Source organism: Caretta caretta, chromosome 15 (assembly GCF_965140235.1).
Source record: "Caretta caretta isolate rCarCar2 chromosome 15, rCarCar1.hap1, whole genome shotgun sequence".
NCBI lineage: Eukaryota > Metazoa > Chordata > Testudines > Cheloniidae > Caretta > Caretta caretta.
Window position 1 is genome coordinate 1642566 of NC_134220.1, and position 19317 is coordinate 1661882.

At 45.2% G+C, this 19317-nt stretch overlaps 1 protein-coding gene across 10 annotated transcripts in view; it reads right to left on the reverse strand.

Moving 5' to 3' along the window:
- Nucleotides 1–19317, reverse strand: part of NF2 (NF2, moesin-ezrin-radixin like (MERLIN) tumor suppressor) — a 104631-nt gene that overhangs the window by 19110 nt on the left and 66204 nt on the right. For 2 of the 10 annotated variants that reach the window (XM_075120159.1, XM_048821277.2), the window contains exons 14-16: nt 11827–11957; nt 9929–10088; nt 7554–7598 (exon numbers count right to left, since the gene is read on the reverse strand). In XM_075120159.1, coding sequence (XP_074976260.1) covers nt 7563–7598; nt 9929–10088; nt 11827–11957 — 327 coding nt within the window. In that variant the 3' untranslated portion in view covers nt 7554–7562. Of the gene's footprint in view, nt 1–2436; nt 6048–7470; nt 7599–9365; nt 9572–9920; nt 10089–11826; nt 11958–19317 lie in introns of those variants that run through there. The other 8 variants (XM_048821275.2, XM_048821283.2, XM_075120160.1 and 5 more) reach the window with 7 other exon arrangements.

Sequence of the window (19317 nt, forward strand, 5' to 3'; positions counted from 1 at the left end):
CAGGTGTCCTGTAACCTCCTAGGTTGGGTCAGCTACTGCAGAATCTAGAATAATGGCCACAATGGCCAGGAGATACAGGCCATGCATCAGAGTACAGCACTGAGCAATGAGGGCCAAGTTTTGCCCTGTTACATTCGAGTGGCTCAACTGATTTATGTGGAACTTGCACCAGTATAACAGAGAATCGAATGTGGCCAGAAATCCCATATATACATTGAATTGGCTGTACCAGAACAGACCAGTGGGGCACTGTTTGGGTCAATGGTTAATGCTGGGTGTTCTGAGAAAGCAATAAACCTCCCCAGAATTCCATGGAGAAAAATTCTTTCCTGACCCCATCTTATGCCCACCTGCAGGAGAGTTGAGAAGCCTCAGACTTATCCTTCTAGCTGGTGTAACCCAGAGGGCCTCATGCTAATGGTAGGTGGGTTTTTCCAGGCAGTGAGGGTTCACCATCCTGTTAGCCTGCTAAAGGCCCCGGCTGCAATTCCACTCCAGGAATCCAGACAGCAGCGCAAGTTGCTCCACCCCTATTACTCTAGGTGTGGGGACAACTCTTGACATCCATCAGCAGGCTCTCACAAATTGGGAGTAGCTTCCACCAGACCCTGGGGCTAACCCACATCCCTCATCCAGCTGCCCTCTCACATCTGATTAAAATCTGTCCTGTGAATAACACAGAAGGAATTTAAGTTTGCTCTTGACTGAGCAGACTGTTACTTTCTGTCACTGATGACATCCTGCTCCTGAACAGAAAACTTTTTAAAGAGCTTGTAAATATATTTATTACTGTCCTTCCACTGTGGAGAAATTCCAGAAGGGCTGCGTTTGGTTGGCTCCCCTCCCCCACCTCTGGCATCAACAAGAAATGCTCGGGTGAATAAGCTCAGGGAAGCTCTGATCCCAGGCAGTGTTTCGCCACTCAGCCTGCCTATTGCTTTTGGCAGCCACCGTGCTGCAGGCTGCCCAGAGAGCTGCACACTCACTCTGGGGTCGCACATAGCAATTGCATCCAGACTGCAAGTGGCATGACAAAGCCTGACACATCCACTCAAGTAAAAAGAAGGTCAGAGCCAATGAAGGCTCTGTCCTCAGCTTCTGCAGAGAGGAAACAAGCCTGACTCATCATACTGAGCACTGCTGGGTGGCCAGAGGACTTATGTAAGTGGGAGGTGCAGTGGGATTCCTTGAACCAAGCTTGTTTTCATTTTATTTCTGCTGCAAAAGAGACAGGCACCAGGTATCTGGGAAATCCCACTCCCTATTCTGGGAACCACCAGTTTCACTCTTACCTGCCCTGCACCATAGTTACATAAAAGTAGGAGACTGCAGTACTCCCTACGGCCAGTGTTCCTACACTGCTGCCCACAGCCAGAGGCTGGGACGGGAACAGCTGACACCATTCCCTATAGCACCCCTAAGTCCGGCAACTAAAACTGAGAGGCGCCCCATCACTGCCCCCCAGTGCCTTCTGGCTGGTACTAGTTTAGCTGTTAGCAACAACTCCAGCACGTCCTGCCTGGAAAGCTTGGCCCTGGATCAGCTGCAAGCTCTCCCTGCTGCCCTCCTAAAGCATTCCATACACCGATTCCATTTCCCCATAGTGATGCAAGAATAAATAATTGTCTATGTGTAACATAAGATTGTGCGCCAAAGCCGAGTGATTAAGAGCAAATTACATTTTCGTCAGTGCAGACAGAAAATTGATTTACAAGGCAGTATTATGATAATCTCCTTCTTGCAGGAAGGGGAGGGGAGATGGACTCCACAATATACTACTAGAGCCATCAAAGAAAATGTAGAGGGAGAAACAGAGGGCAATTAGGCAGCTAGTGCTAAAATGTATCAAGATAAGGAAAAGAGAACATGGAGATTCATTCCCTGTCTCTCTTTGCTGCGGCTTTGCGGAGCATCTGCCTTTACCCAGGAGTTCCAGATTTTTTATTTGATTTTAAAGCAAACAATATGTCCCTCACATCCAAACCCGTTTTACAGCAGCTAACCCAATAACTCCACATTCAGAATTTCTGCTGGCACAGCAAAATCGTGTGGCATTGAAATGAGACCACCAAATCCATTTACATACCCTCCCCAATGTTCTGGAGATTAAGGGTTGAAAGGAGGAGGGGAAGAGGTACTGGGAATAAAATGGAAATCTTTTAGGGCAGGAGCTCAATCCTCTAGGCATGGAGTCTGTTTACAGCACAAGGATGCTGCAAAACCACCAAGAAGCTCGGGGAAAAACTAAAAGCCTGGACACACGCGATAAACATTCCCTTTTCGGTCAGGGGTACAAAAGAGGGGACAGAGGAGGCTTCTGCTCATATTAACAGCCTGATTTTAAATAGCAATTTCCTTACCTGTGATACAAGCATCACCTCGAGGACGGCAACAGAGAATTCTCATAGTTGGTAAAAACAACGAGGAATCTGGTGGCACCTTAAAGACTAACAGATTTATTTGGGCATAAGCTTTCGTGGGTAAAAAACCCCCACTTCTCACAGTTGGGGTTGGTCCTGCTTTGAGCAGGGGGTTGGATAAATGACCTTCTGAGGCCTCTTCCAATCCTAATCTTCTATGATTCTATGATTTAATTGTTTATGCTGCATCCCTGCCAGCCTCAAGGGGTGAGTGACCTATACCCCCCAAGAGAGGCAGGTCTTACCCCCAGCACCCCAGTCCAAGCATGGCATGGCACGGCACGGCACATCTTCAGATTGTTGGTAGAGCTACGGTCTCTATTAAATCATAAATTCAAAACACTGTATACAGCAAACACTCTCTCGCTCCCTCTTGCTTCCCATCCCATTCCCACATCTGCCCTTCCTAGTCTCCACTTCTAGCTGAATGCTTTAAATTGTCCCTCTCTATTTTAAAGACTCCCATTGTTTTTCCTCTCCCCCACCCCCATTTTCTACTCCCCTTGGTGATCTCTCTATTTCTATTGTTCCCACACCACCTTTACTCCTCTCAGGATGGGGGCCAGAGCACAGGTCTTCCTTGTCCTCCCAACTTGGGTGAGGAATGTGTTGAATGGGAGCAGATGAAAGTCAATTTGCAGGTGATACCTTCCAAATGCTGGCAAGATGACAGCCCTGATTTTCACTTGTTGCATTTCATTCAGTGTGAACAGGAAAAAAAAAGCTAGTCAGTTTCCTTTATGTTTCTAGTCAGTTTCACTCTCTGGCTCAGAGGAGGTCTAGAGCACATGGCTGTTAAAGCTAGTGCCTTGTCTACACAAACACTCATACCAATGAAGCTGCATCAGGTAGCTGTGATGGGAAAGAAAAGGTTAGTGAGGATATGGCCTTATGGGAACCCTAGATATGCTCTACAGGTCCGATTTTCAGAGCCACTGAGCACTCAGAGCTGTACTCCTTTGACTTGCTGGGCTTGCACCTTACCTGCCGTTTTAGTTCTCAGGGAGATGGTAGTGTGAAGTCGGGATTGCTCTTACAGGGATGTTACCCTGCAGTCACACACTCCTCTTTTTGCTGCCAGAATGTGTGTTTGTAGGTGCCAGGGTGCACTGCCCCATGAGACTGCATTCTGAACATGCACATTACCAGTGTCAACGTGAGGGCTCTGGCAGGGGATTGTCAAGAGGATTACACAAAAGTAGGTTGAGTCTATAAGTTTGACTCCTGATTCTGAACCTGACTTACCCCTTCCATTGCTTGATATCCAGTCAGCTTCCAGATATCCAAACTAGCTGAACATGTTATACTTAGAGCTATGCAGCAGGGCTACCATCCCCAGCCCAAAGACGCAAAGTAAGCAAGGCCAGCCTATTGATGGTAAATAATTGACGATTGAAGTGGGCTACCAAAACTCCAGCTGACAAGAGAGGGCTCTTCACAAATAGAAGACAAATTTTATATATTTACTTCCACTTTCAGAGCTTCTCTAAAAAGGAATGAATCAACTGTTGACTGGGCTAGTACAAAACAGCCATTACACAGTGAGCAAGAGCTTACACAGCGCCACGAACATCAGGCTCGGCTTTTACCGTGCAAAGAAATGTCAACCTGGCCAAAAGGAATTACATCCCTTCCCCTCTTCTCAGAGTACCAAGGGATCTCCAAGCTTCACCTGAGGATCCCATCGGAGAATGCACCTTGACTTACACCTTGCTTCAATCATTGAATGGAAACCCTGGGCACTGGAAGACATGGCAACTGCATGAAAAAAAGATTCCCATTTGCAGAACTACCAGATCATGGACTAACAACAAGACAACTGCCCTAGGAACATACAGTGCCTTGCTCCCAGACTGGCTACTTCACCTATCACACTGACCCCCTGTGGAGAAATCCAGGCAAGAGAAAAGGAAGTGGGGAAAAAATCAACACCTCAACAAATTCTGTTCAATCCTGTTGACATTAAGCAGAGCTTTGTTATCTGTCCTGAGAGGGGGCCCCTTAAGTCAAAGAGTGTGGAGAAGAGAAAATGCCTTGAGTTTTATATTCTACAGCAGTCTAAGAAGCAAACCCTCCTGAAGCTGAGCCAGCTGGAGTTAGTAGAGCCAATCGGCATCAGAGAGAACAAGCTACATGGGAAGGAAATCAGTTTCCAGATGAGATGCCTGTGCTGTGCCCACAGAGCTCATAAAAAGGGATTAGCATGTTAACCACATAATTAAACATGAAAAATTTAGCAGGCATCTTCAAAGGCAGGCAACAAAAACCCAGAGGTCACAAAAACAAAATTTGCTGTGAATCAGGTTTAATTACAGAAGGGGCTCCTTCCAGAACCAGAATTTCTTACAGTTAATGGATTATTTCTTTCAAGAGATGTCAGTGCTTCATTTTACCCCGTGTTGTGCCCACAACTGGATATTGCTCAAATTAAAAGATGACACTGAATTTCTTAAAAATAACTGCAGATTAAGAGATGGGACAGCAGGCTCCAACACAAATGTTCATCCCGCCCCATCTGAACACTTGACCCAAACCTTTCAGAGGGGTGACAAAATCTGAATGAAGTCATTCAATGCCACTTTACACACTTTCATTTCTTTTTTTGGCCTCTTTGATCCTGAGGGCAGGAAATGCCAAAATACAATGAGAATGGCTTTTTTTAGGGCATCTGCAGTTCAGCCAGGAGCAGCAAGGAGCAGATTGCTTATACAAAATCTTGACTGAATGATTCACAGTCCAGCCGTGTAGATGCAAGAGGTCTGGACAGCTCAAATAAGCATCCAAACCACTCTATTAACAATGCAGATTCAAGATCCAGTACTGAATGGTCTATGGCTAACACTTTAACCTGTATCACATCATCCCTCTGGGTGAGCTCTAACTGAACAGAATGCTCTCCACACACTCAGCCTATAGATGCCACTCACACATGTAAAACTGGAGTTGCAGATTATTTGTTTTATAAAAGAAGCACTAATATTTTTGCCTACACTGACTGCTGCTACTTTTTGCACGGAGCAAACATCTTTGATTCAGAAATAGATCCTGCAACAACACTGATCAATCTGAAAAATAAAATATGGCAGGGAAGGAAAAATGACTCAAAACTGAACATCCAGAAAGGTGAAATTCTGGGCATCTTTCTTTTCCCCCAGTTTTAGTAATAGTGTATCATTAAATAGGAAACGAACTAAAATACAATGATAAAATCAAATTCCAAATAATACTTAGCTCTTACACATCCACACAACTCTAAGCACTCTGAAAAGAACCATTATCCCCACTTTACAGATGGGGAAACTGAGGCACAGAGCAGCAGAGCCAGAAAAAGTCAGGTCTCCTGATTCCAAACCCAGTGCTCTATCCACAGGCTGCACTGCCTCCCAAGACTGAAGCATCTCTTCCTGGTTTTGAACCAGGGGCCTTTCATGTATTAGGCCAACCTGATCCCCACAACACTACAGAACACTGCATTTCAAAATAAGTTTGCCAAGAGGCTTTCTGCTTGCATTTGAGAGAGGCTACTAATGTGGCACGCAGTCACAGAGTTTCTTCTTTCAATGCTACGACAGGACCTACTGCAGCCCTCTGGTGTCTGAAGATCAGGACACAACTGCTTCTCTTTGGCTATGGTAAAGAGAGATACCACCTTTGAAGCTGTTTGAGGTATCAAAAGGATCTTGACAAAGGCACACAAGTCAGTAAACTGCATACATGCCGTCACAGACCGAGGCTAATCCATGAAGCTAAGTCTTTAGAAAAAAGCACATATTGTAGGCAACAGACATGGTGATAACTGAGCAGGAGGCATTAGTACACTCGGGGAGAGGAAGTAGGGCAAAAGCGTTGCAGCAGAGGGATGAAAGATGAGAAAGAGACAAAATTTGAGAGATGGTAGCGTTAGTTTAGGCTGCAATGGTCAGATTCTGATCCCACTGACTGCAACGGAGTGGTGTGCCTGTTACGGAGCAGAATTTGGCCCCTAGAGATTAGGGCAATAAAGAAAGATTCATTGGTTCCCTGTCCAGACTCCTAGTCTGACCACGCTACCCCCCATGGTACTAGCACTGTGAAATGTAGGCATCGCTATGAAAGAGACAAAGGCAACATTGCTGCTCAGCTAACATTCCATCAATAAAACAGGTTCCCAGAGGAAGCACCGTTACCAGAATCATTTAAAAATGGATTGGATAATGCCCTGGAGAACAGATTATAGAGAACAACTGTGCTCCCAATGGGATGGGCAAGACGGGACTTAAAGGTCTTTTCCATTTCCAGGATTCTACAGGACTGCAGACAAGGAACGAGAATGCGGCCCTTAAAACTGAGAATACCAGTCTCTGGGTACCAATTGTGGCAAACAATTCTAACTGTGTTAGTCTCACAGGACTAGCTTTAGCTGCACGCCTGCCTGGCTGATGCTTCCAGATACCGGCTGGCTTCAGTTGTTTCCCTTGACACCACTCTTGAATAAGCAGCTCTCAGCCGAGAGATGCTGACTCTATGTTCACCGGCTGCTCTGCTCCGAGACAGAGGCATGGCTTCCACAGGGCAGTTTTGAAGCACAAGTGGCAGCATCAAGAGTGAATTTAAGTTGAGGTTGGTTTTTTTTGTTTTTTTTTAAACTCATGAATTTTCATCTGCAGCAAATGGAGGAGGAAGCAACTTCCACTTTACTTTGCAACACCCTGCAGAGTCTGCAAAGGTCATCCATTTCTCTGGGAGATTTCCACCCACATGCAGTGAAGTGGGATCAGGCATGTGAGGCATTCCGCATTTATTCCACTCCCCACTTACTGTCCCAGTTCAGCTTTCATCAAGGAGGACACCACCAAGGACTTTGGACAGAAGTGAATAGACAAAAGCTGTGAACCCCACAAACAAGATGAGACATGACAATCCTGCTGTCTATTACATGCTCTTCTGATCCACATAAGGGTGGGACGGGACATAGCACTGGCTCTCGTGCTTGCAAAGCACACTGCTGAGGTGGCTCAGGCTCATGGTGCACTTTGGGGGCTGCAGCACTGACAGTTGGCTATAGCAGCATGTTTCACAGGCAAGCTCATGCGCAGGTTAGTATTACAGACGGCGATCCCATCACCACACACAGAGTACCTTGGAATAACCTACTTTGAAGTCTCAAATGCAGATAGGTCTTCTGCCTTGGGCTTGAGGCTAAACCAGCAAAGTAAAATGAACAAAAACAAAACAAACAAACAAAAAAAAACAAATTCCTCTGTGATTTGAGCAGCACCAAGTCATTTGTGCAATCTGTATAGTTTGCCCGTCGGGCTGGAGTGTTTAGCAGTGTCCAGGAGAGGTGAGAGGGTTATTAGTTAAGTAGGGAAAAACTATTGATATAATTTTCTATGTCAGGTGTCTCAAATCTCCACTTCCGTCATAGTGGTAAAGATTAAAACCCTCCTCATACCCAGATGGCATGAAACAAGTTGTCTGAGTATTTACTTTAACTCCTCTTGCTAACAGACTCAATTTTTAAAAATCTTTGCTCCACTGACTGAGATAATAAATAACAATAATCCCTAGCTCTTAGGTAGTGCTGTTCGTTGGCAGATCTCAAAAGCGCTTTATAAAGCGGGTCAGTAGCATTAACCCCATTTTACAGATGGGGAAACTGAGGCACAGGTGAAGTGACTTGCCCAAGGGCAGCAGGCAGTGGCTGCCCTGGGAACAGAACCCCAATTTTCTGAGGCCTTGTCCAGTGTTTTATCCACTAGGCAACATGACCTAGTGGTGCCAGAGCTTCTCTGTTGCTGCCCCCTTAGAAAATACTTAAGAAGACAAGCGGAGAGGACAAGACTCAAGCTTCAGCTAGTGAACAAAGACTGAGTAGACCGTCCTGATTGCAATGACGATTCACCCACGATTTATGAATGCCTAGCCACCTTCCTGAATGAGACAAATGGGACTCTCTCTCCTCTCTGCCAACAGCTTTTGAGATTTGTGTACAGAGGTCAAATTTTAGCATTTTCAGCTTAAAAGGGGACTCTCCAGCAGTGTAAACTGAGAGCTTTATCAAAGTCTAATATGAACAAAAAGGCTTCCAGACTCTAAAAACACAAGGTCTGTGAGCATTTAAGTATCAGTATCTCTCTCTCAACTGGAGACCCAGGCAGCATAGGGCTAGAACTGGAGAACTAGGAAGTGAAACTGCTAGATTATTTTACTCTTTGTTCCTCATTCAGTTGGGACAGTAAAATTAAACACTCCATGGTGAAAGGCAGAGCAAATCAGAACTTTGAAATGCTTTGTTTTAATACTTTCAGGTGGGATTAGTAACACAGGGAAGACCTAATTTTTAAAGTGTGACTTTTAACACTGGCATTGTCCCCTTTAAATTGTAGCCTCTGGCATATATCTTAGGAGTTCTAAACCCTTCAAAAGAAAGCAGACTGTAAGAAAGCCTGGGTGGAAGCCACTCCTTATGCTTGGATTTCCCATTATAATAAAAATAATAATAAAATCAGCCCCTTGTTAAAATTTCCCCTGTTGGGGGGACTGAGTAGCAGAGTTTCTCAGCAACAGAAGAAATTGGATCAGTTTTTAAAAAGGGATAAGTTTTGCTGGGATCTTTTCATTTGCTTAATGCTGATGCCAGTAAGGCAGAGTCATTTTAAATCCTTTGGCCAAGTACAGGTAGCTCCTGGATCCAGATAGTGACTTGAAACAAGGGGTAATGAACAATTACCTCATGGAATAGGTGCAATTCAAGAATCTTACTATGAGTTTTTAAAGCTTTACAAGATTTAGGACCAGTCAACCTGACACACCCACCTGCCCCCTTTTGTCTTCCCATGAGATGGGAAGGGTTGAGACTACTGGCTGCCTAGATCCAGGCTAGGCTTCTCCACCTAGGATCCATAATTCAGGAATGTATAGTGTAGTATCTCTCACAGCATGGAAATAGACAGGAGTCAGCTGTGATGAATATAAACAAAATGCTTTATTGAAGCTGCTGGACAAAAAGAGACCCTTGTGTTTTTTCCTGGCTCTCTAGTTCCCAGACTAAGGGCTGGTCTTCACTAAGGGAAGATCCATGCTGCTGCAATCGATGTAGCAAGGATAGATTTAGCGGATCTAGTGAAGTCCCACTAAATCAACGGCAGAGCACTCTCCGGTACAGCTCTCTGTGAAGAGTAAGGTATGTTGACCAGAGAGCATCTCCCATCAATACAGCGCAGTGACGACACTGGGGTAAGTCGACCTAAGCTATGTCGACTCCAGCTACGGTTATTCACGTAACTGGAGTAGCATAACTTAGGTTCACTTACCCCCATAGTGAAGACAAGCTGTAACTAACACACACACACCAGTCTGAGCTACCTAGAGTTCTTGTACAGAGTCTCCCTAAATCGTGGTCTGGATTAAGCATTCATGGACAAACACCTAAATCAAAATATTATTATTGACTCCTTGAGCAAAGTCTAAGCCCTGTTTAAAAAAATAGGAAGATTTCATCAGGAGCAAGGTAGGAACCTGGGTACCTTTTTAATAGTGTTGTGCTTGCTGTTGCCTCGGTCAGCATTCTCGTTGTGCAGTATATCCAGCGCTGTCTCCCTCTCCTTCAGTTTCAGCGCCTCAATCTCGGTCTTCAATTCGTTCAGTTGCTCCTGCAGGTGCTTGCTCTTCTCCATGTACTCCACTCTGGCACCCATAATACACAGCCTTGTGGTTACGTGGTTCCATGACAACTGATAGGGGCTTTTAATTTCATCATGCCCAGAGCATGAAATTGATTACACTAGTTTATGCTGTTCAATGAACTACACTGAGCAGTTTGTTCATTATTAAAAATAGATGCCAGATAGCCAATTCAAGAGCAAAACTATGTCATGTAGGTATGAAAAAATAGCCAGTTTAGCATGGCCAGATGATGTTTATACACCTCCGCATCTCTGCTAGTAGCTGCAGCATGATGCTGGTTAGTCCTCTGCAATTCCAATGAGAGCTACCGGTTTGAACAATGCTGTTCTACGCTACAGTGTATTTATAAACCCAGTCTACCAAAATGTATGAAGTTCTCAATTCATCTAGGCCAGATTTACCAAGAGTGACTAGTGATTTTGCGTGCCTTAAAATGTCTTAAAGAGTCCTGATTTTTAGATGGTGGGGGCTCAGCACTGTCTCAAATATAGGTCTCCTTAAGGTGTCAAGGACCCCAAAAACTGATGCATCTAAAATGGTTAAAAGAAAAGGAGTACTTGTGGCACCTTAGAGACTAAAATTTATTTGAGCATAAGCTTTTGTGAGCTACAGCTCACTTCGTCGGATGCTGTAGCTCACGAAAGCTTATGCTCAAATAAATTTGTTAGTCTCTAAGGTGCCACAAGTATTCCTTTTCTTTTTGCGAATACAGACTAACACGGCTGCTACTCTGAACCCTAAAATGGTTAGTCACTCTTGACCTTAATTGTCTCCCATAATGCATTGCCTAGCACACTCTAGGCAACCAAGACTGTGACTCAGTACCGAGACCCAAGCAATAAACACATGGCCAAGCATGCAGAGATTGCAAAATACCAGCACATCCCCGGTTACCTTTCTAAGCGTGAGGCCCTGTTACGAACTGCACCCAAGCACCTGAAGAGTGCAGACATTCCTGCAGTGGATCAACACAGACAGAATATTTTTGTCCTTATCATTTGAGCTGTGTGGTTAGAGAGGGATGATGTGATCTAGTGATTTAAGCACTGGACTGGAAATTAGAAACTCCTGAGATCTTATCCCAGCTCTAATCCTCTCCTTTGTGGCCTTGGGCAAGTCATTTAATCTCTCTGTATCTCAAGTTTCCCATATACGGTAAAAACATAGGAACTGCCATACCGTATCAGAGTGTGGTCCATTTAGTTGAATCTCTCACCCCAACAGTGGTCAGCACCAGATAATTGAGAGGTTCAAGAAATCCCAGAATGGATAGTTACGGACTAACCAGACTATAGGGGAAATTTCATTCAAATCCCAAGAAGTTAGTAGCTAGCTCATGTCCACAGCAGATGAGTGTATATCCCATCTGTTTTTTAACATGGTAACTGAACAGGTTTCATTGTTCAAACCTGTTTTGAATCCTGCTAAGCTCTTGGTCTCAATGAATCAGGATTCCACCAGGGCAACATAGAGAACCCATCCTGGAGGACAGGAGACTAAGTTTCTTAACAACTACACCACATGCCTGGCCTGCTCCAGCAGATTGAAATGTTGGTCTGCTCCAGCAGATTGAAATGTTGAGGCCTTCCCATTTTGCCTCACATTGCCACCAATCAGAGATCTACCATTTCAGAACAATAGGCCAAATTCATCAGGCGTAACAACATTCATTTTCAGTTGTGCTAGACAAGGAACTATTCTGACTTGTGCACACAGACTGTTGAAGTAAGCTACATACTTCTCTTTCTCTATTTCCATGGAAAGTCTCTTCATGTCTGTATCCTTGAAGTCAAAGGAGAGGCTCTCACTGATGAGGTTGAAACTTGGCAGGTCAGCAGGCAGCGCTGTCATACCTGAGTTCATGGGCTGCTAAAGAGAAAGCACAGATTAATCATCTTTGGACACACAGCCACTGCTATCTGGAAGCATTCTGTAGCAGAAAGCTAAAAAGATAAGACAATGGCTGATCCTGTAATACAAGAAGCTACGTAATTGTGCTTTAGTGAAGAGCTGGCTCACTGACTGCATAGACAATGCTGGCGATGTGCTAATTCACTGCATCCCTTTTGAAGGACGTTATGCTGCCTCCAACGACATTGATCAAGAAAGTATCTCATTTACTGTGTACAGGGGTCTGAGAGTATTGCTGGGACAATGTGACTCATACCTTCATTATCAAAACCATCGGAAGAACCTAGCATATGCCACAGTGGAAATAAAAGATAACTACTTACATTAAACATAGTGCCTTTCATGCTGAAGGATTTCTAACACTTTAAGCGCTTTAGGAGAGCCAGCAATGCCCAGTGCATAGAGAATTGAACTGTGACTCAACGGACCTGGGTTCTATTCCCAGCTCTACCATTGGCCTGCTGAGTGACCCTGGGCAAGTCACTTTGCCTATCCATGCCTCCGTATCCCCATTTTACAGATGGGGAAAATACTACTGACCTTTGAGATCTATTGAAGAAGAGCACTATATAAAAGCTAGGTATTATTTTTATTTAATATATATACAAGGATCACTAAAGACTGCTGGAAGGCAGCTGCCTCTGGGGTGAAACTCGGCAGCTATTTAACAGTAAAACTGCATACCAGTTAAGGACAGGAAGCAAAGGGTGCTAGTACAAAACCCTCTATGACAGAAGAATCAATTGGAAGTGCAGAGAAAAGGGTGGCAGAATGGAATTACCCAAATCAGAAACCGAGGGCAGGAACTGTCTGCGAATTTCACAGACTAGAATGCTGTGCTTGGTCTCCCTCCCTTGCTCCCTAGATTAAGATAATCCAAGGACTGTTATAGCTAGTCCAAGGCTGGCAGCAGTAGGTCTGATGGGATAGCAATGGATTTACTCTGCACAATAACCCTCCCTCCCTTGCCATAGGCATAAACTTCACAGTCAATAGGAGCTTGTCCCTCACTTGCAATGAGCAAATCCAGTGAGACATCATTTCATTTGTCCTGAAGAACTGGAGCTGAAATGGGAACATATTGTACAAGCAAAAGCAGTGAGAACAAGGCAGCTGAAGCTAGATGCTTGGCCTGGCACAAGGGTTACGTTAATTTACCCACTTTGTGCATCCAATGTAAATACCATTTCCTACTCCTGTTTCTTTTCCAACACACAGCTTATCCTGCTGCTTTTGTGTGCAGTGCAGTCAAGTTAATATTGCTGTGAGACTCTTCAAAGGGACACCTGTGACTCTAAATTCCAGAATCTCGGAGAGAGAGACAAAATAGACAAAAGTACCTAAGTGACTGAAGAGCCTAAGGGTATGTCTACACTGCAATCAAAGGTGTGACTGCGGCATGCATAGACGTGATCGAGCTAGCTTGAACAACAATAGCAATGAAGCCATGGCAGCGTGGGCTAGCTGCTTGGGTATATACCCAGTGTCCTGGGAAGCGTTGTTCAGCCCATGCTGCCGTGGCTTCAATGCTATTGTTATTCAAGCTAGCTAGATCACATACAGACTAACACGGCTGCTACTCTGAAAGCTAGCTTGTGTAAGTCTACACTTGCTGCAGTCACACCTCCTGACTGCAGTGTAGACAGACCCTGAATCTCATGGACTTTCAGTGGGACTTAGGCACTTTGGACAGCTTTACCTGTATGAAGTTTTCTGGCCTATGCAGGAAGTCAGACTAGATGATGATAATGGTTCCTTTTTTGCCCTTAAATACTTTGTCAAAAAGTTACTAGATTTCAAGTTTTACAAATTTGAACAGTAGTTTCAGATATTACATCTGCTGAGCTCCCATGCCAACTTTCTGTGGTTATACAACTACAATCCTCCCTCTCTTCACTGTTGCTGTATGGAAGAGCCACCTAAGCAGGTGAAGAACAGGCTAACTGATCATATGCACTGGAGAATGGATAGGGAGCAAAGAACAGTGAAACCAATTATACACAAAGTGCTATCAGGTACAACAGCTTCAAATCTGGGGGAAATATTTTCCCATCTCACGTCTCTCATTTGCAGTAAACCTAGGTTACACTTGTAACAAGAAAAGGAGTACTTGTGGCACCTTAGAGACTAACAAATTCATCCGATGAAGTGAACTGTAGCTCACGAAAGCTTATGCTCAAATAAATTTGTTAGTCTCTAAGGTGCCACAAGTACTCCTTTTCTTTTTGCGAATACAGACTAACATGGCTGCTACTCTGAAACTTTTAACGAGTGAAGGTGAGAAATTCCCAGCGCAAACGGTGATTACTAAACTGAGGCGGTTTAAGAAAAGGTTACTCACCTGGTGTGGTGACTGAGGTTCTTCAAGATGTGTATCCCTGTGGGTGCTCCACTTCAGATGTCGGTGCATCCCAGTGCTGTCAATTGGAGATTTTCAGTCTTGTGTGTCTTACTATGAAGGTTGTAACTGCCTTATGGCCTAATGATTACAGGCAGGTTCATGCAGTGATTCGTGGACTAGTGTTGAATACTGAGATGAGGTTGATCATTGTCATGAATCTGTTCATTGGTAGTGCCGTTCTGACCTGTATGGAATCAAGGTGCACTCCGATGAAGTCCAACTGCTGCACGGACACAAGGGTTGACTTTTGTATGTTTATTTATAGTTTTAGGTTCCGGAAGAGTGTGAGGGCTCTCTGGGTGATCTCTGTCGCTGCCATCTGGGTAGGGCCTTTCACGAGGCAATCGTCTAGGTACAGGAAAATCACTGTTCCTTGTCTGCAAAGGTGTGCTGCAACTACCCTGAGAGTTTTGGAGAAGACCTTTGGTGCAGTGGAAAGACCGAAGGGTAGAACCCTGTATTGGTAGTAGTTGCTTCCTACTGTGAATTGCAGGAATTGTCTATGAGCTGGGTGTATGGTAATGTGGAAATATGCATCTTGTAGATTGAGGGCTGAAAACCAGTGCCCACATTCCAGCGCAGGTATTCTCATACCTAGTGTGACCATCTTGAATCTCTGGGATTGGACGAACTTGTTGAGCATCCTGAGATCTAGGATAGGCCTCCATCCCCAGTTTTTCTTCTGGGTTAAGAAGTAATGGGAGTAGAAACCCTTCCCCCTGTATTGCAGAGGTATAGTTCCACAGCACCAAGTTGAAGAAGATGGTTTACTTCTTGTCATAGAAGGTGCTCATGAGAAGAGTACCTGAAGAGGGATGGGGACAGGAGTAAGGTGGGTGGGCAAGAGGTAAAGGGGATAGCATAGCCAATCTTGACCTCTAAGACCCAACAGTCCATGGTGATTGTTGCCCATGAACGGTCGCAATCGATGGCCAAATAAGCGAGATGTATTTGTCAGTGGTGCTGTCTGGTGGGGGAGGTTGTTCAGACCCTGGACCAATCTTTCAAAACTGTTTGTTGGTAGCCAGAGATGGTCTCAGTCTTTGTCTTTGCGTCTCATAGGGTCTCTGGAATGATGCGTCTCTATGTTGTGGGTATGGTTGGTAGCGCTTCCGTTTGGTGGGACGTGTGTAAGTACCCAGTGTGCAGAGAGTCGCTCAAGACCTCATTGGTTTTGGTGGAAAATAATTTTTCCCTATCGAAAGGGAGATCTTCTACTTTCACTTGCAACTCTTTTGGAATTCCTGAAGATTGTAGCTGTAACACCCTACACATGACCACCACTGTAGCTGTTGCTTGTGCTGCTGTGTCAGCGACGTTCAGGGATGCTTGCAAGGCCTTTCTGGCTGCCAGTTGTCCCTCCATCAATATGGCTCTAAATTGGCCCTGCTTCTCTTCCGGCAGACTGTTGATAAATTCATATAATTTGCCAAAATTATTGTGGTAGTACTTTGTAGGAGAGCACTGTAATTGGCTACTCTGAACTGCAAAGTTGCTGAGGAATAGACTTTCCTCCCAAAGAGGTCGAGCCTCATGCGGTCCTTGTCCTGCAGAGTGGATCTGTAATGTGGATGCTTGCCACGTTAGTTTGCTGCCTCATCTACTAGAGGGTTGGGTGGGAGAAGAGTAAATCCATTCCTTTGGCTGGCACATAATATTTCCCGTCTGCCCTCTTGCACATTGATGGGATGGTAGCTCGTGTTTGCCATACCTTCTCTGCTGTTTCCAGGATAGTGTCATTTATGGCCAAGAAGATCTTAGAGGTGGACGAGGTTTGTAAAATCTGTAATAGTTTGTACTGTGTGTCCTGGACCTCCTCCAGGGGGCTGTCCTTGCTCAATGCATTTCTTTTGAAGAGTTCTTGAAACTGTTTGAAATCATATGCCACGGTAGGAGGTGGTGGCATAATGGCTTCATCTGGCGATGAAGAGCAATTGTCAGCGCTCTTATGAAGAGGGCTCTTATTCAGTGTTCTCCTCGGCTACTGAGGTTTGTGGACTGGGGGATGGTGGAGGTGATCTGAGTTCGCCTGTAGGTGGAGATACTGGTCAGATATCATGAGCCCTGTATGTCGCCTATGGAGCCTAGGGTGGCCATTGCATGGGGATTGGCATAGGGGGACACATCCAGGGCTGTCTATACCATGGATGGACTGCGTGCCTATGCTGAGTTTTAGACCGTAAAGGGTCCCCCTGCTACTCCGCATTCTGTAGGGGAGGAATGCTGCGAAGAAAAGGCACTCTCCTCCTCTTCGTCATTCTCTTCGTCACTCAGCATTGATGGTGCAACAGGCGGAATAGGCTGGTCTGTGGCGATGCATTCTGGAGAGCCATCAGTACTGAAGAAGGGGGACTGAGGTACTGAGGAGGCTGAAATGTCTGTTTGACTGAGAAATTGTTGTGATGCCATTGCTTGCAGTACTTGTGGTACCGACAATGTAGTCTTAGATGGAGCCATAGAGTGAGCCAGTGTCTTGCAGCTCGATTTAGCCTGTGTGGGTGGCACCATCTTGGACTCTGTCCATCGATGCTGACAAAGTCGATGGCGCGGGTAGTGGCGGCATGACTGTCAGCGAGGGTCTCTGTGCAGTTTCTCACACCACTGCGGTTGGTGCCGTGGAGGAGGCATGTCTATGTTTATGCCTTGACTCCGTGTCTCTTGTTTTGGACTCAGCAGATGGCCCAGTACATACTGTGCTGGAGGTGCCCAGTGCCTTAAAGGTGCTCACCTGTGTGGTGGTCAGAACCAAGGACAGTAACCAGTCAGGAGAAAGTCTCTTTTTTTGTGGTTCTCTCTGCGGAGAGGTCGATACTCTTCGAAACTGTCGAGGACTGAGCCTTGTCTTTAGTTGATTCCGAAGTAGATGGGGAGGTCTGTTGTCCCGGTTCGGTTGGAGCGATTTCTCCATAAGAATCAGTTTGAGGTGGAGATCATGGTCACACCTGGTTCTCACTTTGAGACTACTACAGTGAGCAAACTTTTGAGGGTTGTGCAACTCACCAAGGCATCGGAAACACAAGGAGTATCCATTGGAGACCAGCGGCATCGCTTTGCCGGGGCCACATCTCTTAAAGCCTGGGGAACCAAGCATCATTCAGGCAGTTGAGTGTTCCCAGGGGGAACAATGATGAAGTAAGAAAACAAGTTTTTTTTTAACTAACTAATCTCTTATTAAGTATACAACTAACTTATCTAAACTATTTCTTGTAGAAGATGACATTGGAACACTTCCCCAGAGCTCTGTCTCAGGCTGAGGATGGTTGAGAAGGAACTGAGGGGGTCAGGTCGTGCACTAGTCAAGGTGCCAACAGCAGCACAAAACCACTACTATGCACACATGGCCCTGACAGACACTGCTGCCGAAAATCTCCAGTTGACGGTGCTGGGCCTCACTGACACCTGAAGTGGAGCACAAAAAGGGACATCACTCGAAGAACTTTTGCTTTTCCTCCCTTGAAGTGATTTTAACTGCACAACCTTAATGCTGCACTACCAGTCTCTTGCACTTAATAAATATAGACTAACAGTCTGCATGTTAGTCTATATTTATTAATATAAACATATCAAGAGGTAAGGTTTAAGTGCCTGAAGGCATGAAAGACACTGATTGGCAGAAGGAATGAAGACAAAGCCATGTCACAGTCATGCCCTGTAAGTTGCCATCATCTTTTGTCCTTGCCAGCTGGAAAACTTGGGGCAAGCACAGGAGAACTGGTTATGCTAAAAGGATCAAAGAAAGGTAGACAATATTTAGAACTGCCTGGAGTGTTCAGTATCCAAGGAAAGTGAAGTAGGCTGAGGGCACACTGAAATAATGAGATACAAGAGGTACCATGAATGGAAAAAAACAAAGGGCTGGGGTAGATCATTAAGCAAGGAGAGGGAGTGAAGGCAGCTGCTGAGAGCTGAGATCAAGAGTAGCATCTGAAAAGCATATCATTGATTGTAAAGGATCCATCACGCTCTTCTCAGAGCCTCAAGGGGGTTCCCCCCTTAGCTATGTAGAGACCCTCTTGCCTTCCCACTGATGGGAACCTGATAACTCCCTTTGGAGCCAATCAGCCCCAACTGAGTCACTGAAGAGTGGTGCAAAGAAGCCTCCTACTCCTGCTGATCTGAGACTCAAATTCACATACTGGCGCTAAATAAGCCTAATTCTCCCTGCTTGGTAACATAAAAAAACCTAAAAGCACACTGGCCATGGGCTTCAAGAGCTCTGAGAACAACTTAGCAACTTTTATAAAGCATATCTGCTACCAGTTTGTTTCATGGAAGACTGAGTTACAAAAATAGTATCAGCCTCCTCCTGTCCTTTCTGTAGCCTAGCCACCTCCTGCTCTCCTCCTCCAATGATTTAGTTGGGGTTTGATCCTGCTTTGAGCAGGGGGAGGGACTAGATGACCTCCTGAGGCCCTTTCCAACCCTGATATTCTATGATTCCTCCTCTCCTTCCTTAGGCAGCACAGAGGTATTGGATCCTGCCGGCTCTGGAGTTGAGGGACTGCGTAACCAAAGTACAGGAATGAGACAAGAATGAATATGTTCAGTGGGACAGGCTGATTAACAGAGAGAGGAAGTCTGGGTACTGTACTGTGTACTAGACAGAGCTACCATTCACCTGAGGGACACATCTCCTGATCCCCCTTAAGCCACTATGTTCTTATTCTCTTTCTTTGAAGGCTCTTGCCCAGCTGGGTCCCTCTGCATGCTGGCAGGGAAGGAGGACTTACCAGAAGCCAGCTCGCTGAAGCAATGTGCAAGAACAGGATTTCAGTACATATCACTTGACTGCCCTGGAACACACATGCAGCAGAGCAGAGCAGCGCAGCAAGAGAGAGACCGCATGGGAAAAACAAAACAGACAGGCACAGCAACGGAAGGACAGGAGAGAGAGCTTTAAAAATATGTACATAGCAA